Consider the following 26,091-nt stretch of genomic DNA (forward strand, 5'->3'; position numbering starts at 1 on the left):
TATGAGGGACGAAGCTGGTGTGGAATCTGGTTGTTCTGCATTTGAAGCTGCTGAGCCTTTTGCCAGAAAGCAGCCGAGAGAACAACAACCATGGTGATGATTCACTTCAATCCTTCCTGTTGGATCCAGGAGACAGAGCAAAGTTTATGTGGCTGAGCTTAAAAGCAATTGCTGATAATTGGTCATTATTTGCTGAGATGCAGATGTGAACAAACTGAGCTTAAAGACAAAGAAAATGATGAAACACTGTATGCTAACACAACAATTAAAAAAAATCGCCAATTCTTTTACATACTAAATTAAAATAAAACAAAAAACTGTAGGCTCTTTTAATTCAGCTGTGGTGAAAACATCAAATTAAACTTAACAGTAAGCCGAGTTTTAATAAAAGGTTTAGATTTATAGTCTGTGTTGAGGATTTATGGGAGGCCCCTCACGGGCTAACATATATTTGTTCGCTCATGCCTTGTGCCGGATGACTCTTGATGTTTTTGGCTCAGAAATAATTTCTTTTCAGTTTGCCTTTCCTTTTTTTTTTTTTTTTCAATCTTTCTTAGAAATCCTCTCAAACCGCTGTGGGCTACAGTCGTGCGCCTCGTGATTGAACCTGCCCATTGCGCAGCGGCTCCGAGCCTGTTTCAGCACGCCTTCCGTCATCTTCTTGAAAACACAAGCTCTGCTGTCAGCTCCAGGCCACTCCCTTTCTCAGCTAGAAACGGAAGATAAGTCTGGTCTCCGCTTGCCACAGAGTTTCTCTTCGGGAAAACTATGAGCGCGGCGGAGAATGGCGGAGTCCAACGCGCTTGAGGAGCTACAGTCGGAGCTCACCTGCCCGGTGTGTCTGGAGCTGTTCCGCGACCCCGTGATCCTCGAGTGCGGACACCACTTCTGCCAGGTGTGCATCATCCAGTGCTGGGAAGCGAAAGCGGACGAGCTTTCCAGCTGTCCGAAGTGTAGGAAGTCGTGTGCGCGCAAACTGCGGCCCAACTCGCTGCTGTGCAACGTCGTGGACAGCGTGCGCAGAGCCCGGGTGATGGACGCAGCCTCGGGGACGCCCGAGTGGGACCCCGAGGGGCCCCTGGAGATGCCCGAGGAACGAGAGCCGGGCTCCAGCATGAGCAGCGTGGTCTCCTCCATCGGGCACTGGCCTCACCTGGTTCTGGACATGTGCGAGGAGCATGAGGAGAAGCTCAAGCTGTACTGTGAGGACGACCAGCTGCCTATCTGCTTGGTGTGCGGCATGTCCCGGGACCACAAGACCCACAACGTCATCCCGATCACAGAGGCCTTTGAAAACTACAGGGTAGGCCTTTCTCCTTTTTTTTTTTCCCCCCCCCTTGCCCACATCCTCCCCAGAGCAAACTATTTATAAACTATTATACAAATGGCACCATGGGGCTTTAACTAAGCATCATGACAACTGGATAAACAAGATGAAACACAGAGATCCAGTCAGGAAGTGATTTACTGGCTGTGTTTGCACAAACATTAACAGAGGGAGTGCAGCATGGCAGGTTGGTTTTGAAAGCACACTCCCTGTTTGCCCAGACGACATATCTTCCTGGAATTCAGCAGACACCTGTGAACTTTTCCAACTCTCCCGCAAACATAATCCTTCTTGTGTGTTTCTGTTTTTTTGTTGTTGTTTTTTTCTTTTTGTTTGTTTTTCTGGTGCTAAATCATCTTTTTGTACACCGAAATGCTCAGCTGAGGTGTGTGTGAGGCATCATATGAGTCCAATTCGAGTTTGGATGCTCCCTGTGCAAAATGCAGATTGGATTACCTTTCAATAATCAAGTTTGTCTCTCTGGCTTCTTGACAATATTTCTCTTTTATTTCTGTCCAAACAGGATAAGCTGGATGTGGCTTTGGAGAGAGTTCAGGTGCAAACAGAGGAGGCCACATTGTTCCAGAAACAGACCAACGACAAGATCCTCCTCATTAAGGTACTAAAAAGCTGCTCTCTTCTGTTAACTTTACACCCAGACTGCCAGGTCAGAGATTATTCCAGAGAGTTTGGGGTCATCCACCTGCGTTCCTGCTCCTTTCCAGCTGTCTGTCAGACCAGACTGGATGATGACTAACGATGACAGGTGGTGACACAACAGGTTGTTACCCGGCCTTGCTTGAACGTGATGACTCTCACGCCGAGGTCCAACCTTAAATGCACCAACAGAGAAGTAATGGCAAGTCCTGTTTGTCTTCCTCACGCCCTCTGTATTCAGGCACACAGAAATGTTCACTATGTGCAAATACAGAGGGAGACAGCGAGTCCATGTGTGCGTGAGAGATATGTGAGTTTTGCTGCGTGGGGTTGCTTTCTGCAGCAGTTGATAGCTTTACAAACTGTTTTCTCTTCCTGTCTCTACTGTCTGTTTGACCCACTTTATGTGCACATTCACAGATTTTCACTTCTTGGTTTCTGTCACTATGGCAGGATGTGGATGAGCAAAACGGAGCGGAAGTTAGTACGTTTTCCTGCCTCTTCCTGCACGTTTCTGTTTCTGTGTTTCTTTTCAGAAAGTGACGGAAGCGCATGACTGACGAGCCTCTGCCAGACCGACCGCAATCACAAACACTTAGTGCAATGTTTGGGTTTTAGCAGAGTTTGATTTTACAGCTGATTGCTTTTCCAGTGAATCGCATTGACACTTTGTTTCCAAAAGTTATACGTTTGATTTTTTCTAATTATACTGTTTATGTACAGCAGGTTTAGCGGAAGAAAACTGAACTAGATGCTATATTGTGTATAGTAGCTGCATGTTTTAGTGAAAAGAATGAAAATATGGTTTTGCTTGTTTTCTTTATCTCTAGATGGATATATGACTCATATTTCCGCTGCGTTTATATTAAGTTGTTTTTGTTAAACTGGATGATATTTTGAAAGATGACAAGGAAAACTTTTTTTTTTAAAAAACCTTTTCTGGCTTTTTCAGAACATTGTGCCTTTTCATTCATACATTTAGCAGCAAACATGCTAAAACGTCAAGTTGACATGAGTAACTCTATATATTTTGAAATGAAAAACTGATTGTAACCCTGAAATTTGTAATTGTGAAAATGAGAACGACAGAAAACATCAAGTTTTAAAGTCTGAGTTAAATTTCACATTTCATTTTTTGCTGCACAATTTAGACAAAAGAGCTTTTCTTTAAAATATAGTACTTTTAATCATCTTTATGGACAGTTTTGTTTTATTTTATTTTTTGTTTGTTTGTTTTTTGGATTAAAAGCAAAGCTTCGCTCAAAATGATTTGTCCAGAAACTTTCTTAGCTTCCCGATGAAACTCGAGTCTCTGCTCTCAGTGACCGCGGTCTTCGATGTGATTCAGGGGCGAGCGGGAGACCTGGAGGAGCTGGTCACCGCCGAGTTTGGCCGTCTGAGGGAGTTCCTGCTTCACGAAGAGGAGAGCATAAAGGAGAAGCTGCAGAAGGAGAAAGAAGAGAAGCTCAACCAGCTGGAGGAGGCTCTCACACGGGCCACAGAGCAAATCAGCCAGCTGGAGACCACAGCGGAAAAGCTTCGCCTCAAACTGAGAGAGCAGGAAAATCCAGAACAGCTCAAGGTGAGTAGATACAGGGACAGAAGAGAGAAGTTTGGTTATGAGTGATGCCAAAGATTGTATCAGTCTTCAGGTTTCGACACGGTGTTTTGTAACAACTGGTTCTGTTCTTTTTTCAGGGAATCAAAGATTTCATTGGAGGGTGGGTGTTTCTTTAATCCTGACCAAAACATTTCAACATCACAGATGTAAGACAGAATTATAGGTCACATCTTCTTTACCTCCATGTGACCGTTATCCCGATGAATGTCACAAGGTAATGGCGTAATGTTTCGTAATCACCCGTGAGTCGAGCCGTAACAGGATGTCAGGGCATGATTGCGGTGGTGTGACTCAGCTCCGTCACAGATGAGTAGCAGCAGGCAGAAAGACCTGATCTAAGGGTGTTTGTTGCGCCAAAGGTGTTGTTTTATCAGTAACTGACGTTACATAGAATAAAGTATGTATGCATGTCGTAAAACTTGCTTCTTAAAGATTTCTAAAGTCAGCAGTGTGGTTTTTATCAACACTATGTTGTACCCGTTTCCCCCTCTAGGGCTGAGAGTTTGTTTGAGCGCCCCCCAGAGGTCAGTGTGGATCTGAAGTCAGGAGAATATCTGGGACCCCTGCAGTACAGGACCTGGAGGAAGATGAGCTCCATCTTTCAGCCGGGTAAGAGCTCCTGTCTGTCCGTGCTCCATAGACAGCACACATAGTGAAGGAATCACCACTTGAAATAAAAATAAGTTTATTTGTTGTGCCCTGCAAAAATAGTCATACCCCTGACAGTTTTTTATTTTTTAGTTAGTTTTTTTTTTTTTTTTTTTTTTTTTTTTCAAAATAAACTCAACATATTTTAGTTCATTTTATTGGGATTTTATGTGATGGAGTAACATTAGGGGTTTCTGAACTGAAATAAAAGAAACATATTTTAGTTTTATAAACTAATAAAACCAATAAAAATCTGAAAAGTGTGTTGCACATATTGAATACATCCTGAATATTCTGAATTTAAAACATCTCTGAGTTCTGCAATCCATCATCTGAAAATAAAGAGACTTGCGCCGCAAACCACCAAAACAAATTTTACTACTTCCCTCCTAAGACAGAAAGCTTTAGGTCAAATCTTAGTCATGTGTGTTAAATCAAATTGAGAATATGTGGCAAGACTTGAAAGTTGATGTTTTCAGATGCTGTTTTTTTTATTTTTGGTTTCAATGTATGAAGCTGATAGAGACAAACCTAGTTGTTATTTTAGCAAAATGTGGTTCTACAAAGTTTTGAATTCATAGGGTTCAAAACAAATACATGCCACTAATTTTATATTCTTTATTTGTAAAATTTATTCTGGCCCATGTTTCTGGAGCCCTCATTCAGTGGAGAAACTCAGTGGAGCCTTTAAAAGACTTTAGCATTTTTCTCTCTGCGTTGTTACAAATAATGTTGAATATCGTCTCATTTCTTTGCCGTTATTGAGTTAAAGATTTTATGGTCCAGTTTCTTCTCTGTATTCATGTTGATCTTTCTCTCCTGTGTCCTCCCAGCTGTCTCAGCGGTGACCCTTGACCCACACACAGCCTACCCCTGCCTGTGGGTGTCTCCCTGTCACACCAGCGTCCAGGTGGGGAAAATCCAATCCAACCTCCCCAACAATCCGGAGCGCTTCACCCGCTACAACATCGTGCTCGGCTCTGAGGCGTATTCCTCAGGCAGACATTACTGGGAGGTGGAGGTGGGCAACAAGAAGGCGTGGGGTCTGGGCGTAGCCAAAGCCTCCGTCAACAGGAAGGATGAGATCAGCCTTTGCCCAGACGACGGCTTCTGGACTCTGGTCCGTCGATATAAAAACGACGGCACCAGCGAGTACGAAGCGTGCACCGACGCAGACGACACCTTAATATTTCCCTCCAAACCCCCCAAGAGGGTGGGGGTCTTTCTGGACTACAGACGAGGCGAGGTGTCTTTTTACGACGCTGCAGAGATGAGCCACCTCTTCACCTTCTACGATGCGGACTTTAAAGAAGCCGTGTTCCCTTACTTTAACCCCTGGCCAATCATCAACGGTCAGAACCGAGAGCCTCTCACCATCGTAACGCCACATTGGGGTTAGACGCGGGAGATTCCTGCTACGGACCGTTATGGACTCGTCTCATGATCATTCACGCGTCTGCCTGACAAAGAACTCCTGTCTGCATGACTCTGACCTTGTCGAGCAATTTAACTCCTGAATGACCGGAGAGGAAACCAACAATGAACATAAATGGCACTTTAGCACCTAACAAACCCCATGCAAAGATCTAATTCAGTCACTGAGGTGCTGGCTTAACAAATATGATCTGAGTAGCTAAAACCTGATCTGAACTCTGAAGATTCATGGTTGCATAGCATTACTTTAGTCAGCTGATGTCAGTAACGCCCAGTGCAAACCTGCATTAGGCAGCTTGAAACACCAGATGTGATGGACAAAACCCATTCCTACACTTTTGATTTGTTTTTTAGCCTTCCTTTCTGTGCTCCCTTTTCTGCAAACTGTTTAATGATATACTAACACCTCACTTCATGCTGTTTCTGTCTTTGTTTTTGCAATATCTGGAGTGTCATGTACACTTTTCCTGTTTAGGACCCACATCGGTTCTGCCTCACGTAGAAATACATGCAGAACAGAGTGGAACTTCACCTGCACATGCAGACAAATAAAACACGCAGCCGACACAGTTTATCCATTTAAATAAATCCCCCAAATAGGATTGACTTACTTACTTTGAGTCCTGCATAACTGGGTCACCGTTGCTGAAAAATACACAAAAATACAAATACGCTGCCTATTTTTTATTTTTAGAATAAAACCTGCTTCTTCTTTTTTTTTTATTGATTCAGGTTTTTGGATAGGATCAACTGTTTTGTTAATTTTCTGACTGTAGAAAACACGGACTGAATTTATCCGTGTGTGTGCAAATGGAACAGCAATATTTGTCGCCTGAAAAACATTTATTTTCTGAGGGCAAAGGCTTAAGATTTCAATTGAATTCTTTTAAAATATTTCTTTAAATTTCACTATAAACACACTATGACACAAAAATATGAAATATTCAGGACTATTTAATTTTTTAAAAATCCAGTTTGGTTTTTATGAGCAAAGGTTTTGATTTTTAGGATGCAGTCATAAGATGTACAATTGTCACCATCTTACATTTGACCAACACTTATCTCCTAACTACATTTAACTTAATTTTACTTGTTTTGAGGCTCTAAAAACATTAACTGTGTGTATGTTGTGAGGTTGTAAATTTGCCATTAAATTAACATTTGAATTTTTGTTATTACTTCTTCCACTAGAGGCAGCCAAAATTAACACCATTGGACGCAGCATTTTGTTTAAAGAGCTTTCTGTACTTCAGTTTTAGAGCGCATGCATAGAATCAAAAAGTGATTTTTTTTCTGTTCGTTTTCTTCCTTATTATATTTGTAAAAAAAAATACTATTACGAAGCTTATTACTGTCCATGAACCACAGCGGTGGTAGTTTCTTTTTATTATTATTATTTTGCTCCTTTTAAATCAAGCCCATTCTGAGGAAAAACACCAAAATCTATGTTAATTACATCCTAACAGAGACTCCAACTTGTGTCAAAATTATGACCATGAACTCATAAATCATCTGGGCACAGACGGTAAAAGATCTAAGTTTTATGTTCAAAATTCTTGATGCAAAGTCCAGACTTTAATCCAGCTGGAAGCACTTGAAGCAACCAGTTCAAGAAGGTAAACCCACCAAACCTGCAGCAGTAGCAGTATGCTTCAGAGAAACAGGTCAAAGTTTCTTGGACTGGAATTCACACAGAGCAAATGTTCGAGTTAAGATCTATTACTCTATAGTTTTTCCTCAAGAATAAGCCAGTATTCTCATAGAGGTCAAATCTTCCTAGATAAAATAAAACAAGGACAAAACACAAGAATTTCCAAAAATATTAATGGTATAAACAACACAAGAGAACAGGGAAATGCATTCTGAAAGAGGCTGAGCATCACATCAATCATTTGATTAACTGTCCTGGCTGCACAGGAGTTTGGTGTTTACTTGTCACAGACACCCCGGTGTTCCTCTGTCACTGTCTACTTAAGCAAGGTTAATGAGTTTCTTTGTGCCAACAGAGAAATTCAATAATCTGGGACTACTGTTACAAAGAAATAAGTAATGAGAATTAGTCTGAAACAAATAAACCTCTCGATGCTGTTTATAACCAGACATTAACCTAGGATTTCAAAGGTGAGTGCTGAAGTTAATCTGATCCGACCCGCTTCCTGTCCGGAAAGTCGTTGAAACGCAAGTATTTAAAATTTGAATATTTGAAAAAGTGTTGAATTAACTCTATTAGGAAAACGGTTGGACTCTTCAGCTTAGTAATATATTAGTTTATAAATAAATGTTTCATTTAATGACCCCATCTACATCAAATGCTAAACCTGCAAAAACTAAAAACAAACAAGGAAAGAAAACATTCTGCACCCGTCAGGCGTGTCCCTCATTTAATCACAGTTTAGAAAGCAGAACAACCTCCTCAGCATCCAAGTGCGCTCCCCAACCAGCAGGTCACCAGTAGGTCACAAGCCTACTGGTGACCTACTGGTTCTTGATGTAGTTTCTCAATTAAACTACATCAAGAACTAAAAGTCCGTGTTAGGATTGTTGGTTCTGCTGTCCTGCTGATTTTTGCTGTGTGGATATCTGCTTCTGCAGATCAATGAGAAACCAAAGTCTCTTCTAACTTCCTGAGTCCAAATAAATCAACAAATGGTACCTAATGGCATCTTTTTGTTTTTATTTATCATTTGGACACGCAGCTTCAGTATGCTTACAGGTGTTTATTTTCTCATCTGAAATGTGTGCACCCATTTGGAGTTTTATTGTTTTTAAAAGTCACAAAAGTCTTAAAATCTCTTTTAATCTTTAGCAATGGCTTTATATTATTAAACATGATATCAAACAATTGAAATTTCAGATGAGTTGCGCTGATAAGTCATTTGATTAGCTGGCCTGGCTGCGTCAGGTGTTAACTTGTCACAGACACCAGGTGTTTGTTTGTCTTTGTCCGCTTAAAGAAGGTTAATGAGTCTCTTTGTGCCAACTGAGAAACTCGGTGTCAGTGACTATTGTCACGGAGAAATAAGGAACGAGAATAATCTTAAACCACTTAGGGAATCTGTGGAGGGAGATGAAAATTAGGGTGATGGCAGAGGCCAAAGAGTTGGAGATACAAAATAAAAACGAGAGTGGAAACACAACGCAAAAACCTGTTGAGTAATTGTAAGAAGCACTTGATAGACAACCCTGTGTTTTCTGTTCCCTTTGCAATGATTGAGTAAAATCCAGCACAACCAACTGCATCAGGAAATCCCCTAATTAAAAGACAAATAAACTCAAGTGTCTTCTGAAGCCTTCAAAAGTGCATCATATAGATCATATAGAGAAGTTTAAAGTTATGTTTGGTCATAAAACCAAACCAGCAGGACAGAAGAGGCAAAAACACCAGCAATGACAGAAAGACACAAGGGGGAAATGTTTAAAGTTTTCCACAAATGGAGAAAACAGTCTGCGACAGACTGGCGACCTGTCCAGGATGTACCCCGCCTCTCGCCCGGAACGTTAGCTGGAGATAGGCACCAGCACCCCTCCCAACCCCCCTGAGGGACAAGGGTGTTCAGAAAATGGATGGATGGATGGAGAAAACCAACACTTCACTTCAGTCTGAACACACACCGTCCTTGCATTTACTTATTCATTTATTATTACATTGTGGCAGCAGCATCATGCTGTGGGTCTGCTTTTCAATTTGGCGCAGGCTTTGCTTTATCTTTCTATGTTGTATCTTGTGTCAAGTTTTGTCTCATGCTGTGCATCGTCGTCTCCCTGGTGATGGGAATTCAGGCGATATTCCCATGTTTTACACAAATTGTTTTGTGTAAAACAATTTCCTCTTTGGGGCAATAACGTCTAAAGTCCAAAACCTCTTTCAGAATAACAGTAAAACTTTTCACAGTTTTAGATGAATGGAGCCAAATATCCAACACTGAGCTTCAGCTGTTTCACAAAGAAGGCTGGGAAAAGACCAGGATGACTTTTCAAATAATAAAGGATGGGATGACAGGGCATCCCCAGAGGTTTAGGGTTGTAAAGTGACAAAAAAAAAAAAACGTTTTCAAGGCATCTTAAAAAGATACAGAAAAGATATTAATTTATGCTGAAGGTATGGATATGAATCATTTAAAAGGTTTGAAAACTGTGAGACGAGCAGCTGAGTGTGCGAGCGACAGCAGCGCTGGATAATCACTTGATTAGCTGTGCCCTGACCGTGTTGGTGGTTACCTGTCACAGATACCAACTTGTTCCTTTTTCACCATCTACTTAAGCAAGGTTAATGAGTGAGCTTCTGCCAGCTGGGACATTCAGGAATCTGTGACTACTGTTACCGAGAAATAAGTCATGAGAATTAGTCTGACGTGAATAAAACTTATCTGTGCCGTCGGCCTATACATTAAGTATAGAGCGATGATGTGCAATAAGATATTATAATAGGCAGAAACACAATCCTTCACCTCTAAATTACTCCAAGTAGCTCAGCTGCTTCGCCTTGCTTGAAAGCGGCTCGGTTGCAGATTCAGGTGAAAATAGACTAATAACAGAGGACAAATGACCAAAAGTCCTTTCACTTTATCGCGGCTCATCTGCTCCTATATTTTACGACCCACTGTTTCAAAGCCTCAGCCAGGTAATGGATCTTCTTCCTCGGGAATCGGTCCCTGACCCTTTTATCAATAACCAATGAGAAAGGGGGGCTAAAAGGGGCAAGAAGGCAGCTGGGAGACGGAGTCAAATGGACCTATGGAAACCACACTAGCAAATGGAGAGCTATACATTATCAGTGTTTAATGCAGGTTAACAGAAGGTGATGTCTGAGGGTAAAAAAGGGATCAAAGGTGAGATCTGAGCCGTCGAACACCTGCAGACGAGAAATGGGTCATTTTATTTATGGAAATCTGATGCTTTTAGGGGAATTAGTTCCTTCGGGACAAACAATACAAAGCCGTTCGCAGCTCTCCAGGATGAGCCAAAAAGCAACAATAAAACGTCTATCAGGCTGCGTGAGTGCACGGCTAAAAATAGACGTCTACCTGTGTGTGTGTGTGTGTGTGTGTGTGTGTGTGTGTGTGTGTGTGTGTGAGCTCAGCCATGCTCGATGGATGGGATTATACATGCAAGAGCAACGCAGAGGTGATGCGTTTTTAGCTTTTCATCATTGCACAGCAGCTGAGGCTGTTGCGTCTCTCCAAGCGTCCTCCTTCTCTTACAGCGATGGGGAGAAATAAAATAAGAATCCAATCTGTGTTGCAACAGAAAGGACTCGGAAGGAGATGCATGGAGAGGATTAGAAGAGATATATATATAAGGACAGAAGCACATCCTCTGATGACAGGAGAAGAGTGCAGTTTACCTGTGATGAAGGAGAAAGGGTGGAAAAAAAGGGGGAGGAAGGAAAGGAGAGACAGAGGTCGACATTTTAGAGGTAGATAACACAAGGAAGGTAAAGTTCAGGAGGTATAGAGTGTCGCCTAAAGGATCAGCAGATAGCTATCAGGGGGCAGAGGTGCAGGAACTCAATCCCAGAGCCAAGACAACAGATGATAATAAAACCTCCTCACCTGAGCTCATCAGAAGACAGAAATGGACAGAAGCATCAGGAAAACAGGCAGAGGAAACACAAGGAGCAGAAAAGCAGAAGAAAGGAAGAACTGAGCTCTGATTCTACTCTGGTTTCATTTTATGATTCAGTTTTTTTTTGTTTGTTTTTTTTTTGTACCTCAAAAGTAGAGAATGTTGGAACATTTTCTTAAAGCACAATCTGACAAGTTCACTTTTATTTAGCAGAGTTTGGGAGGATTTTTATTTTCAAGAAGCAAGCTGACATAAAAACCAAGCCGCCGTGGTGCAGAGCAGAGAAGTGAAGGGAAGAGAGAGGGCGAGGGAGGGGGAGGAAGGAGAGAGCGTGGTGTCTGCGCGTCTGCGCCTGTCACAGAGAGATGTTCATGCTCATTCGAGAGCCGTCCGCCGGAGGAGGCGGTGGATCAATGAGCGCACCGCAGGAGAGGAGCGCAAAGCAGGTCTGTGAGCGGGATCTGGGTTTTCGACTCGTCTCAGCTTGTGTGTGTGTGTGTATGTGTGTGAGTGTGTGTGTGTGCGTGTGTGTGTTGCTCTCTTCTCTCTGCCAGGAGAAAAACGAAAACTAAGCTTTTGACTTTTAATATTTAGATGACGTGTGTACTGTACTCAGTGCATTCTCATCGCAGCAAGCGTTGGAATACATTTTGTGAAAAGTTGCATTTTTATACAGAGGAAATGTTGAATGATGCTTTGAGCTTTAAAAAAATTGCTACAGTTTTGACATAAACTGAGCTCCAACTTAAACCCTTTTTCCAGTGTATATTCTTGTTATTTAGTGCAGTCAGTCGGTTAGAGTTCTTTATCTGTTCACTTGAGATTGAAGATTCATTCATTTCTTGAAGTAGTCTTTACAAAGCGAGCTGCTCTAAGCTGCCGACTTTCCTGTCATACGAATGTCACGTTTATTTCCTTCAACCAGAAGAAATAACACGTTTTAACTCTTTCTTTCTAAGCCTGTCACAATAAGCAGTAAATCAATTAATCGCATGATAAATTAAAACAATAATTTCCATTTGCATTGTGGTTTCTCTCTCTCTCTGTCTCTCTCTTTCTGTGAATGACTAGTGCATTGGTCTCAACTAGCTCCTTTTTCAAAGCACTATTTTGTTTACCGAGACTTAAATATCCATGTTCGTTGTTGTTTATGGTGTTTTGTTGATTTATTGGGGATATTTAAAACGTCTTCCAGTTCCAGTGTTAAACATTAGCTAGAAATTAAGGTTTACTAATATTTGAGAGAGTGTGTACTTGCATCAGTATACCACCGTTACGTGACGCTATCCGAAACAATATAATTGCTTATCGTAATAACTTCTGGGAGAGTTTATCGTCTGCCTAATCCTTTGCTTAACCCCATCCAGGTTCAGGCCGCGATCAAGAGGAAGATGGAGAGGCAGAAGAGGCGAAGCATCGAGCAGGGCATGCTCATCGCTGAGGGTCAGGGCGCCACCCATGTGCCTCCGCAGCGTCAGAGATCCAGACAGGCGCCCCAGACAATGGCGGCCGAGGCGGCCGAGGACAGCGAGGCGCTGGAGGAGCAGCTGGAGGAGATGCTGGAGGGACCTCGCAGGACCAGCGAGGAGAGAGAGGTGGAGGAAGACTCTGCTGACCTGCTGCCCATCGTGAACTCAGTGTTCGGACAGGTAGGACGGGAAAACGTCGGTGTGCGTTTCTGTGAAGTGTTGAGTGTGGCTCTGTGTGTATTTGTGTGTGTGTGTGTGTGTGTGTGTGTGTGTGTGTGTGTGTGTGTNTGGTCCTGCATCAAGTTCTTCAGCTTATCGAATGTCTCGCTTTTAACCTGATTGAAACCCAACTCCCCCAGTTCAAGTTTAAAAACCCAACATGACCCAAGTTTGCTCCTGATCTCTGATCCCACCCAGTCAAAGCTTTCAGAGCCAAAACAGAGTAAATATCATTTTATTTAACCCAAAAACCTTGAGTAGAAATTTTGGGCTGTACTAACAAACAGAACCGGAGCTAAGGACGCCGACAGAGAGAACTTAAGTTCCTCCATGTTGGAGAACATCGGTAAAGCTTAACCCGTAACAGATACAGCCGATGAGCTCGCTGTCTCTGGTGTCGTCTTATAAGCTCAGTATCACATCACGTCCCAACACCCAGATGGTCAAAAGGAGACACAGGAGACGCAGGATTATGGCAGACATCCGTCACGGCTCAGTCAAACCACCACGATGTGGGAAAGTGTGTGGAAATACCACCGAGCTGAAGTTGACCCCTGACCTGAGCTCACTCCCTCAGACGTTTCTCTGCAACCACGCAGACGGAGTCGCATCCACCTGACCACGTCAGAAAAACTCTGACGGTGAGGTTCGCAGCAGGAAGTCGTACATAAGGCAAGGGAAAAAAAAAACAAAAAAAACTTGCGATGTGAGTGGTGATGCAAGTGATCCAAAAAAAGAAGAAATCTGCTGAGTGAGTGGGAGACAGAAGTCGGGGAAGTCTGGAGAGAAGAGAACAGAGCGAAGCCGAAGATTGGATCAGTCAGTGCTTCATTACATGAAGGCTTAGGGAGGACAACCACAGACCCTCGGCCCCCACATAATGAAACGGAGGGAAGCAGATGGCTCGCACAAACCCGGCATCTCTTTAAAATGTCTCACTAAAAAAAGGAGACGTCACATTACTTTATTAGTTTAAACACATTAAAATCTCAGAGAAGGTTCCCTGAGCTTTATGAATGGGATGGGTTGAAGGAATTGTAATATTTTAGAAGAAAATTTTACAATTTCTTTGTTTATTTGAAAGCTGTATTTTTTTTTAGAAATTAATCTTAATTTATTTATTTCTGCCTTTTATGTTTGTTACATGACCAATACAAAGCTATGCAGTTCATTTGTACAAGTAGGTAGCAGAGCATCCATCCGTTCATTTCTCATTCATTCATATCAGTTCCTTTTCTTTCTTTTTTTAACTAAAACCAGGTTACTTGAGGAGTTTGGCACATTTTTAAAAACAGGGATTTTTTTTTATCCTAAATGCAAAATCAATATATTTTTGTGCAGTTTTGACTTAATAACTTAATTTCTACCCTGACTGTGTTGTTCAAATTGGCTTTTTTAAGTCTGCATACTTCTTTTACTGATTAATCGATTTCTAAATTAGCTGACAATTATTTCAATAATTGCTTCGGCCCCACATCCATCCATCCATCCATCCATCCATCCATCCATCCATCCATCCATCCATCCATCCATCCATCCCGCTCATCTTTGCATGATCACAATGCAGCTGGTGTCTATTTCCAGTGGCCATTGGGCGAAAGGTGGGGTAAACCCTGGACAGGTCGTCAGTCCATCACAGAGTAACATAGCATTGTACCACACACTCCTATCTTAGAATAAATCAGAGAGACCAATTAAACTTCATGTTTTTCGACTGTGGGACGAAGGAAATGGTGCTACCAAAAGAAATATATACCAAAATATATCAAAATTTTTATGTATATCTGAAGATAAACTTCCTGTCTTCCATCCTCTAATGTTTCCGTCCTTATTGGTTGAAGATGCTTAAAACCAGCTGATGTACATCTAACACCAGATCAGTACACGCCCCACCCTCACACACACAAAGCAAAGGACGGAGTCGTGTTACCTCAGATCGCTCATATAACCCATGACACCATGTCAGAGTCTTGTTCTCGTACCGGGTTGTTGACCCACCCAGCGGCTGCTGACGTGACCGTCAGCTCTGAAACAAGCGAACAAAATGTACACAAACCCCGGGACGTAAACAAACACACACGCTCACCTACTGAGAGGTTCTAGCGGAGTGATCAGTGAGAGCAGCAGGAGAGAACCAGGCTGGTAATTAATCTGGTCGGCGGTGCCGAGGATCTTCAGTTGCAGCTGTTGGTGTCGGTTCTGTTGGGAATAATTTAGATGATAGAAAAACTCAGCAGTGCTGACAAGTAGGATTAGCGTCCATATAAATATTTAAAGAGCAGCAATTCCCCTATTATCAATGGTAGGACAGAGAGGTGAGAAAGGCTGAAGTATGTTTTAGTTTATGCAAGATTTATTCAGGAACTCATTGAGATGACTGCATCCAAAAAAACATTTGGACATTTCAGGAAGCACTTTTTAATATGTAGTACGAAACAAAATATGACACAGATGTAAACCTGCAATGCTAGAGGGGGTGGCACGAAGCTGAGAGGTCTGTGGTTACCTTGGAGGAGCTGCAGAGGTCCACAGCTCAGGTGGGAGAATCTGTTGACAGGACAAATATTAGACTTAAACTCCACAACTCAAGAATTTAAGGAAGAGAGTCAAAAAGAAAGCCATCGTTTAAATGAAATCATTAAAAAATCCTGTTTGCAGTGAGCAACAATCCATGCAGGGAATGGAGGAAACACCAGAACACCCGAACTAAACTAATGAACAAAACTAACACTTAGACTACACACAGCCTCCACTAACAAACTGATACACAATACTGCCAGGCAGCATCACGCAGCGGGGATGACTTACTTCAGTAGAAACAGTGAAGCAGAGTAAATAAAGAAGAGCTAAATTATGAGTTTGAGCTTCTGTGAACATAAGATTTGTCAACAATTTCAGTCTCTAGAAAGCAAAATAAAAAATAAAATAAATAAATAAAATATACGTGCAACACTTTCCATTTTGCACGAAAGAAAATCAAAAGCATGTATGATGAGCTCAGTTACTGTTGATCCGAGCCACGAAATACAAACATTGAGGTTTGAGCAGTGACGTGCGGTCGTCATCATGGAAAAATAATATTTATTTATAAAGATATTTTCACCCTGTGGTTTTTACTATAAAGTACCTATTTTTTTCATTTAATTTAATCAAGTCTGATTATTTGTTTCTTCAAAATCGCTGAATTTTCGCATTTTCCCATTCAAACGCTTGGAAGCGAAGCCGGTGAGGCAGCAGCGAGCTGAGCCTCACCTCGGATTGCGCAACCTCTCGCTAACTACACTGGCTGCCATTCTGAGAGCATGCTCCTCCTGTCTGTACGCCGGCAATAAAATGGTTAAAAACATTTAATGTATGAACTGATTTTCCATAATTTAGCTTATGTATTTAATGTACTGTGTTTTTATTGTCGCTAACTGTGTGTGTAACGTGTTTCGTGTGCTGAGGAGCGATCAGAAACCGCAGAGAACAGATTCAAGGTGAGGCAAGCAGTTCTCTTGCCTCATCGCTGGGGGCGCTCATGAACCCAGACATTGTGACTCCACAACTGCAGAGTAAGAGACAGTAACAGCTTATATATTGTTACTTATATTATGTCTATGGAGCTAGCCATATAGTAGCTGCGCTGATACAGAGAGCGAGAAAGACGTGTTTTTGAGTTGTACATTAACAGTTTCTCACTTTGCTGTTAAGCACAGCACGAAATTAATAATATCTAGATGTCTAAGTTTGATTGAGATAACAGCATTATTCTGCGGCGCGGCTAAGCATCACATGTTAAAGAATAGCCTTTTTGCCCTCCAGCATTCTACGCATGCGCGAAATTTCCTTATGTAAACAATAACATGCAGGGGGTCTAGATTTGTAAATCCGGTTATAATGAAGTCGGTGCCTCACCATCATTCTCTCTTCTCTCTTTCACCAACATTTCTTCACACTACTAGTTTTCACAGTTCCTTCCCAATAATCTTTTGCATTTTTAATGACTGTATTTTAAGTCAAGTCAAGCAAAGTGAAATTCAAACTTAACTTAAAAGGCCTTTCATAGCATAAAGCATCTAGTAGGACACTCACTTGGACTCTGCCTCGTTTGTCCTTCTCTTCTTCGTTCCCTTTTTTATGCCTTTTTAATCAGACATGGGGATTAACGCCTGTGTGTTTGTGGTCTCCCAGCTCTTCCTCTTGAACTCTCCTCCCTGAACCCGTTTGAATCGTGGCCCAAAGGCAACAGAGAAAGAGAAAGCAGAGGAGGGGTTGTTGGATGGGTGGGTTAGAAACCCAGTGGGAGGAGGAATAGTGAGATGCTCCGTCAACAACTGCAGGGTTCGGTGGGCTTTATTGAGTTAGCTTGTTGTTTGGTGGGAACTCATGCATGGATTTCATCTGAGCAACATATTAGAAAAATAAAGGAGAGGACCGGGGAAGGCAGCTGCAGGGAGGAAGTTTTTTATCTGGAGTTTTGGTGATGGGAAACTGCACAGAAAACATCAATGAAAACCAAACTCCGGAAGGTAGGAGGAACTTGTTCTCTGCTGGATAACTGTTTTATTTATTTATTTATTTATTTATTTATTTGTTATTTTTGGTGAAAATGTATTTATTTCCTTTTATTAATATTGAATGAAATAAAATATTAGTGAAAACTTCACTTATTTCAGTAACTCGATTCATAAAGTAAAGCAAATGTAGAGATCAGTTACACACTGACTGATATTTTAAAGACTTTATTATTTAATTTGGGTGATTTTCCAATTAATGTCAATTTAAAATGCAATCGTATGTTTATAATATTAACAAACAAACAAAAAAAAACATATCAAACTCATAAATTTAAGTTTGATAAAAGAAAGTGTTTTTAGTGCCTGCTTGAAAGTTTGTTATTTTTTGAGAGCCTGTTTTAATTTGTCAAAAGAGCCTCGTGGAATCATGTTGTAATTTATCGCATATAATGATTTTACAGCCATTTCCCATTTGTGCAATACTTCTAATTAAGTTAAGAACATAAAGCACAGCCTCCTTCAGAAAACAAAATCAAATCTCCAGATTTGATTTTGTTTTCTGTCCGGTAAAAAAACTAGAAGTTTCAAGATACAACACAATTTAACTTTGATTTAACATCCCAGAAAATGCGATAAACAATATTCTTTTATTTTCCTACAAGATTAGGATAGTGTAATAAGTAAAGAACGCTGGTATTTTCTCCTCAATTTATTTTCTCCTTATTGAAATCTGAATCCATCATATGATTTGTTTTATTATTATTTTTTAAATTAAATTTTAAAACATCTCCTTATATCTGGGCATCTTTCAGATGTCGGTGACGTCTCAGTTTCCTCTGGATCAGAGCGTGGTGCTTTTTCAGGCCTTTTATTCTGCTTCATGTTGTCAAACAGACTCTCTTTAAGTTATTTCCTTTATTTTACAAATAAGGTCGTAATCACCATTTGAAAACGCTTTTTGCATTGATCTGAAGACGTTACGTGTAAGATGAAAATCAAAAATATCTTCTGACTAATAGAATTTCAGCAGGCTGGAGACAAAAAGACAAGCATCAAAATGCCCTCTGACATATTTTGCAGAATAAAACCTGACGTAAATGTGAGCTAGGATTTCTGTGAAACACTGAGGATCTTATATAACGTAATGCTTAAAGTCCCATTCGGACTCATGTCTGCGGGCTCAGAAAACACGGGTCCAAACCTTGTTTCCTTAAAGAGATTACTCAGGTTTTTGTGGCAGTGAGAGCTGTGATCTAACAGCCTGCTGTGTCTCTATAAGAAAGCCATGCATGGGACCCTGCGGCGCAGGCCGAGGGGCCAGCAGGGTCTGCGGCAGCCGGAGGACGAGGAGAATCAGGATACGGAGGACAAGACGTTCAAGGACTCCTTCAGGTCGCTGATGAAGAACTACGAAGTTCTGCACAACATCGTAGGCCTGGCCTGCGTCTTCCTAAAACAGGGCTTTGTTCAGACGCTCGTATGTAACAGGCAGCGCTCTGTGTCCTCTTCGCTAAGCTTTTCCACTGTCGGCTTTCATCCCCATGTCTGGGCCCTTCATCACCCTCCTCCCTTCATCACACAGGCCCAGGTCAGACAATCAGCAACACGCTCGGAGGGATTGATTACTGGCTTTAATGGAAAATTATCGAGCGGGATTTGCGAAGCTTGTCGCTTAAAATCTGGCACAGGCCAGAGTGTTGTTTTCCAACTGAGACGAGTGGGCGATAAAACAAATTAGGTCTGGATAAGAGAGCAAAAACATCTTAAATTATCTGGCTGGAAACTCCGAAAATTTTAAAACATCTCCTTAAACTGAGAGTTTTTGGATGTATTGATGGCACTTATTAGAAGTTATAATTTTTCTGGGTTATCTTTTAAACGTCAAATATGACATGGCAATAAATCAATCCATCTATATCTTCTATTGTGTAAAAGCCACTTAATGGCACCAACCTATTGGGCAACATAGAGACACACAGACAGGACAAACAACTATGCACACAGACGCACACACACACACACACACACACAGACACACACACACGCACACACACTTCTAGGAAACCAAATACACCAATTAACCAAAAGTTCAAGTTTTTTGAACTCTGTAAATGGAGGACATGTGCTGAAATCATCAAAAGCTTTTTAAATGAAGCTGTGAACAGGATAATGTACTACTGTCATTTGTAAAAAAAAAAATTAAAAAAAAATCCAACGCAACCACTCATTTTAAGAAAACACCCTAACACACCATCGTCTTTGTAAAACATAACAGTGGCAGCATCATGCTGTGGTAACGCATTTCTGTACCAAGCTGGTGGGAGTTGAAAGGAAGACAGATAATGCTAAATAACAGGCTGTTCCCTAAAAAGACTGAAAGCTAACAGCCTGACAGTGACCCCAACCTCACAGAACGGCCCAGTCAAAGTCCAGATCTAAATCCAGTTGGTAAACTGTGATGGCCTTCATAATCTCCACTCTAACAGATTCAATGAGACATTTTTGGCTAAATTTTAGTCTTGAATATGTAAAGTCCCTCTGATGAATTTCCAATGACTAGTTCTCGTTCCAGAATCACAGGAGTCAGTAGAGGGGAGGTGGGATTAGTTTAGCCTGGTGTGTGAAACTAAAAGTAAAAAATGGCATTTTTAACTATTATTTAATCAAATGAATGTAACAGTGAACTCATTTTGGTTCTGCAAATGAAACAGTTGAAATTTCAACCCATAAAAACGCATCATGTTGTGTTCAGCTTCATTTCATCTCTGTTTAGTAAGCTGACGTGTGATTTCTTTTGTGCAAATTTTTTATTATTTTTATTTTATTTAATTTTTTTGATGCAGCTTTGTCTCTCCGATTTACCAAATGATCTTAGAGTTCCTGAAACTTTTCTCTCCAACAGGACAGAGAGCTGAGACCAGAGGAGCTTGAAGGTGAGACGACAGCAAATCAAGCCAAACCTCAACTTATTTTAATGCCTCCGAGTAAAAAAATGTTTTCCGTTCGTGATCAGAGCTCCGCATGGCGTTTGTGGAGTTTGACAAGAACAAGAAAGGCTACATCAGTCACAGAGACCTGGGGGAGTGCATGAGGACGATGGGATACATGCCCACCGAGATGGAGCTCATCGAACTGAGCCAGCAGATCAGTGAGTGGAGCGACTGAACGCAAATCATAGAGAAATGAAACATGTATGACACCAGGTGGTTCTTGATACGGGGAGGAAACTGGAAGGAAGAAAGGGCGTCACAAAGAAATGTAGCTTATCAATTTAACTCGATCAGAGATCTAATTTTCTCCGAACCAGCCACTGTGTGAGAAAATATGTTGGATTTTATGTGGATTAGTCTGTAACAACGAGCGAGGGAACAGTTCGTATTTGACTGTGTGTTTGTGTGTTTCAGGTGGAGGCAAGATTGACTTTGAGGATTTTGTGGAGCTGATGGGACCGAAGCTGCTGGCAGAGACAGCGGACATGATCGGAGTCAAAGAGCTACGAGATGCATTCAAAGAGGTTCAGATAGATAGAAAACTATAATTATTATTATTACAAACATAAAGAAATGAAGCCACTGGTACTAGAGATATTGAATGATGCAATATCTCTAGTATTGCATCATTCTAGCAGGTGAGACACAGCATGTGTCTCACCTGTTGCTGCTGGAACTAAACTTATACACAACAACATCCAAAAATCCATCATTTAAAGAGTCAATTAAAAAAAAAGTTTACTAATTTAAAACAAAGAAGGTTCTGAAGTGGCCTAATCAAAGTCTGACGGTAAATCTGATTAATAAGAATCAATTTCAAAAATTCAAAAAATGCGATGGATGCAATCAGTGCAGTATGCATATGTTTTTTAAAAAAATTGCTAGGACAAAATAACAATTTTATTCTCATTTATAAAAAAATAAAAACATTAATCATTTATTTGTAATCATCTGTCATTGCAGTTTTATTTAATTTTTTTAGTTCCCTTTACCATTTTCACATTAATACATTTGAAAATGTGATGACAGAAAAGTGTTTGGAAAGCAACAAAGGGCCATCCGCTTTGCTTATTTTGCAGTTGGCTGTAATATAACAGTGACGCGAGGAAACAGGAAATCAGGATCAGGAATTTACTCTTCCTTCCCCCAGAATGCTGAGCTTTTTGTCACATTTGTCTTCCTGTCTGTGCTGCAGTTTGACTCCGACGGCGACGGTCAGATCAGTTTGACGGAGCTGCGTGAAGCCATGAAGAAGCTGATGGGCGAACAAGTGACCAACAGAGAGATCAGTGAGATCCTAAAGGACGTCGACCTCAACGGAGACGGCCAGGTGGACTTTGAGGGTAAGAGAGAATTTCGACACGACTATTTCAGCATCCATGTTTACATTCGTTTCTCTGTTTTCGTCTTCTCAGAGTTTGTGCGGATGATGTCTCGCTGAGCAGCCCAGCTGCCCCACGCAGGAAAAGGAAACACAGTACTGCAGTGAACTTTATTTTTATTGTGATAAATATATATATTTTTATATTAAATAGTGAAACAGGAAAAGATATAACAAAGGCGAATGAAAGAATATGAAAAGCAGTGCAATACATATCAGTTTCACAGAAGAAAAACAATTATGATTTCCTGTTTTTTAACATATTTTTATATGTGAGTGGTTGGTTTTTGAGTGTAATGTTTGTAAAAATGTAAAAAAATGCAGATTTTAATAATGAATAAAAATGGACAAAGAGAAGCCAGTACATGGAACACTGAGCTTTATTTATATTTATAGTGACCAAATGGGGAAGAAACATGAGAAAACACCTTGTAGAGACTAAATATTGTTTCAAAACGTCTCGATTTAGCATTTTTGTCGTGGGTTGACTGAAACTGAAACATGTTTTATGAAAGGTCCATTACAGAAAGACAAGAAGGAAAAAGAAAACAAATAAAATAATAAACTGGATTTGTATTTTATAGAGCATAAGAATTCACACAGCCACCTAAAGCATTTATAGTTGAGGTGTTTCTATCATTTCTATGGTAACGTGTATAAAGTCCTTTAGCTCGGCATGCAAAGAGCTTCTACAAACATTTGTGCAAGAGTGGGTTGATCTCAGGAGCTCAGTGGATCCCAGATTGGCACCATGATGGGACGCCACCTGTGCTCTAAGTATAATCCTAAAATGTCATGACTACTAAACATTCTGCACTCAACTCTTGTGGTATTATAACATGTTAGGAATAACAACAACACGGCCATCAAGTGCTAAGCCAGATAATAATCAGTGGGGTCAGCAGATGTTGGGGTGGACAGTGTGCAGAGGTCACCAACTTTCTGCAGAGTAAACAAACTACAGACGTCCAAACTTAACGTGGATTCAGTTTAGCTCAAGAACAGCATGTAGAGACCCCTTCCTGCTTCAACATGAGTGTTTACCGTTCACAAAACAAGCTCCATAAAGACGCGGTGACCTGCACAGAGTCCTGTCCTCACACTGATTACACCTTTGGGATGAATTAGATCTGGGATGACAAGCAGGCCTTCCTGTCCAACATCAGTGTTTGACCTCACAAATGCTGCTATGGAAATATGATGCAAATCTTTGTTAAGCACACTATTAAACCTGGTGGAAAGGCTTTCTGGAGAAGTCAAAGCTGTTGCAGCAGCGTAAGGTGAGTCGACATCATATCAGTGTGATGAAATCTGTGTCTATAAATGTTTATAAATGCCTGTTTTAATAATTAAATCCCATTCAAACTTTAATATGCATCAATGTGCGCAGCGGAAACTGTCTCAGTGCTACAGCAGAAGCTAACATCTGCAGCCAACGTCTCTGCTCCTGGTGGCTCAGTCGATCATTACCAAGGGAAAAGAAAGACGCTTTTTGGATTGAGCGTCATTAAGCCTTTGAGAAAATATGTTACATAATAATATAATATATATAATAATTACATATTCATATATTCAAGCATAAAAATGAACTCTCCCAAAGTAAAAGTGTGTCAATTTAATAAAGCACTACCATCACAAAAAAAACATGTTTAAAAAAATATGTGTATGAGTAACTTACTGACAATTTAATACTTCATCTTTTAAAGTGTATTAGTTATTATTATTACTAGACAACTAGGACTGAAATTACAGAGATCAAACAAAAAATGCATTAAAAATACAAGTACTAACTGAATTTCTGTCAATAAACATAAATAATCTAAAGGGTGAGATGTTTCACTCATGCTACATTTATTTTCCTAATTAAATCATGATTCTTTTACTGTATTTTTTTTCTCTCATTCATTGGTTTGACATTTTTGCACAACCTTCATTACAAATGTCTGCCATCAGCCAAAGCCAGTGATTCCAGTAGGCTATACACCATTATATCAGATGATTGGCAGCATTGGGGTTCGAACCTGTTTTCTCTGCTTCTCTATAAACTACAGATGTTTTTTACTGAACATTGTGTGACTGGGAAATTTTCAAAATTTGATTCTGCACAGCATCATCCGAACCTCAAAGCTTGGTTATGTACGTAAAAGCTTTAACACCGTCATAACCTGGCTGTGATGTTGCTCTTTTTTTATTATTACTACTGTTTTTTAATAAGTAACAATGGCAAAAAATCTTTGAAATCAAAGTTTTTCTTTTTATTGAAAACTTGGCCAAGATTCTGTACAGCAGAGAGGGTTTGTAAAGCATAGGGGCAAGAGGAGACAGGGGCGGAGGGGGCTCCGGGGGACTCAGTTTCCCATGGTGCATCATACCCTGAGCCGAGAATCGTGTGTGTAAAACAGCAAGAGGTACTGAGTTTCCTCTCTGGTGTCTCAGAGGACTGTGGAGGGGGTTTGAACTGAGAGAGTTTAAAAAAAAAAGGAAGAAAAAGGGGGAAGCAAAGTGCAGCCCAGAGGGGAGAAAGAGAAAAGTAGAGACAGAGAGGGATGGAGGGTGGATCTGGTGGTTTTTACTGGTCCAGCTGGTCGTTCCACAGAGGTCTCGTCTCTGATCGGGGGGGGACAGACACAGACTTTCTCCTTTCACTTCGTTAGATCACAGACCTTCAAGAGGCACTGAGACGAAGACCTCAGACATCTCTCCCCCGCTCCCTCTTCCTCCGCCCCTCTCCCTCACTAACGCTCTTTCTCTTTCTCTCCTTCCCTGAGCCTCACTTGCTGGCCATGGTGTAGCAGCCGTGTGGGTGCCACTGCATGTCACGGATACGCCTCACGGACTGGAACTGGGGGTAGCGGGCGCCGTACTCGTTGAAGTGCCTGTAGTCGCCCTTCTCCAGCAGGTACTGGCTCCCGCGGTATCCGGGGAACTGGTATCCCACCCAGCTGGGGAGAGGAGCGGGAAGGGAAGACGGGTGATTAAAGCTGGGATCTTTGTTTCCCGGATCTCCTCTTTGGTAGTTTAGTACTCACGTTCCACAGCCGACCATGATGCTGCCCACTCTGTCTGTGAAGCCGTAGGAGAACAGGCTGGGGACGTCGTCGTCCATGATCTCCATCTTGCGGCCCTTGAACTCTCCCACCTCATACAGGCAGATCTTGTGCTTCTCGGGGTCCTGAGGGTGAAAACGTTGAGAAAATTAAAGATCTCGGATCTTAATGAAAACAGAATGACATCAGAGGAAGTTTTTTTTTTTTTTTTTCCTTTTTGTACCATTCTGACAGGCCTGAAGGACAGCAGGTAGTCATTCCTCTGGCAGTTGCTCCAGGAGTCCCAGCGGGGATACTCGCCCTTCTCCAGGATGTACATCTCACCGCAGAAGTTCATCTGCTCAAATCCAACGAAGCTGCAGGAAAACACAGAGTCAGGAGACATCAATGCAACAATTTAGGCAAAAAAAATAAAATAAAATAAAATAAAACACGTAAATGTATGCACACTGGCTGAAACTTACGGTCCACACTCAACGCGCAGGGAACGCACGCGGTCCATGCCCATCTCACACACATTCATGCACTCATTGACGATCTCGATCATGCGACCCTGGAAGTTCTCCTGATCGAACACGTACATCTGGGAGACACAGAACCGCAGAGAAACTCACTCGCTATGTGATCATTAAGTTTATGTTAACAGAGGGGAAGCTCGGTGAGGGCTGCAAACCTTGTAGGACATCATCCCCATCTCAGACTTCTTGCCCTGGGCGGCCTTGCCGTCAGTCTGGGAGGAAGTCTTGGCCTTATCTCCAGTGGACATGATTGCTGACTAAAAAAAATAATAAAAAAAAAGAAAATTTATAAAATAGGATTTGAGTGAAGATACAGAAAGGACTGGACTTCCAGGTGTGCAGCGTACCTTACCTGTCTATGTGTGTGATGCCTGCGCCGAGCCTCACTCAGAGTGTGTGCGGCTCGGAGAGCGCCCCTCGCTTTTATACGCTGGCGCCCACAGGAGGAGGATTAGGCGGAGAGAAACAAACCTGCTGAGGTCAGAGCGGGGGGACAAAAGAAACCCCTCATCATCAGAGGGGGACGGGCAGAGAGGTGGGACAGAAGCAAGGGACGGGACGACAAATGTGGTGTAGCTGCCACCTCTTAAAGGATCATATTTGTCATTTTTGGCTATTTTATCGTCCTGTTTTTATCAGCAGGTCCCAGACAATAAATGGTGCTAGTCTGACTTTGAACAATGCAGTTTAAATATGAATTATAACAAAGTGAGAGC

At 41.4% G+C, this 26,091-nt stretch overlaps 3 protein-coding genes across 6 annotated transcripts; 2 read left to right on the top strand and 1 right to left on the bottom strand.

Moving 5' to 3' along the window:
- Nucleotides 1-535: 535 nt before the first annotated feature.
- On the top strand, nucleotides 536-6,853 carry LOC103147464 (zinc-binding protein A33-like). Its single transcript, XM_007565821.2, has 6 exons — nucleotides 536-1,303; nucleotides 1,851-1,946; nucleotides 3,333-3,566; nucleotides 3,683-3,705; nucleotides 4,099-4,214; nucleotides 5,087-6,853. Exons 1-6 carry the CDS (start codon nucleotides 785-787, stop codon nucleotides 5,650-5,652), a joined length of 1,554 nt encoding a protein of 517 aa, XP_007565883.1. The 5' UTR covers nucleotides 536-784; the 3' UTR covers nucleotides 5,653-6,853.
- Nucleotides 6,854-11,617: 4,764 nt separating this feature from the next.
- cabp2b (calcium binding protein 2b) lies at nucleotides 11,618-22,171 on the top strand. Of its 2 annotated transcripts, XM_016678456.1 has the most exons (7): nucleotides 11,618-11,698; nucleotides 12,620-12,901; nucleotides 20,342-20,372; nucleotides 20,453-20,587; nucleotides 20,844-20,953; nucleotides 21,625-21,772; nucleotides 21,845-22,171. In XM_016678456.1, the coding sequence occupies exons 1-7, from the start codon at nucleotides 11,618-11,620 to the stop codon at nucleotides 21,868-21,870; spliced, it is 813 nt and encodes a 270-aa protein (XP_016533942.1). In that variant the 3' UTR covers nucleotides 21,871-22,171. The 2 variants fall into 2 exon arrangements, with proteins under 2 accessions (XP_016533942.1, XP_016533943.1); XM_016678457.1 differs by lacking the exons at nucleotides 11,618-11,698; nucleotides 12,620-12,901 and adding an exon at nucleotides 16,847-17,451 and having other exon boundaries at nucleotides 21,845-21,870.
- Nucleotides 22,172-24,041: 1,870 nt separating this feature from the next.
- crybb1l1 (crystallin, beta B1, like 1) lies at nucleotides 24,042-25,837 on the bottom strand. Of its 3 annotated transcripts, none has more exons than XM_016678458.1 (6): nucleotides 25,728-25,837; nucleotides 25,531-25,628; nucleotides 25,322-25,440; nucleotides 25,081-25,213; nucleotides 24,840-24,982; nucleotides 24,042-24,752 (listed from the first exon to the last, which is right to left on the bottom strand). In XM_016678458.1, exons 2-6 carry the CDS (start codon nucleotides 25,621-25,623, stop codon nucleotides 24,581-24,583), a joined length of 660 nt encoding a protein of 219 aa, XP_016533944.1. In that variant the 5' UTR covers nucleotides 25,624-25,628; nucleotides 25,728-25,837; the 3' UTR covers nucleotides 24,042-24,580. The 3 variants fall into 3 exon arrangements, with proteins under 3 accessions (XP_016533944.1, XP_007565889.1, XP_016533945.1); XM_007565827.2 differs by having other exon boundaries at nucleotides 25,531-25,632; nucleotides 25,728-25,816; XM_016678459.1 differs by having other exon boundaries at nucleotides 25,723-25,755.
- Between the last annotated feature and the right edge of the window lie 254 nt (nucleotides 25,838-26,091).

This window comes from Poecilia formosa, unplaced genomic scaffold (assembly GCF_000485575.1).
Source record: "Poecilia formosa unplaced genomic scaffold, Poecilia_formosa-5.1.2 Scaffold183, whole genome shotgun sequence".
Taxonomy (NCBI): Eukaryota; Metazoa; Chordata; class Actinopteri; order Cyprinodontiformes; family Poeciliidae; genus Poecilia; species Poecilia formosa.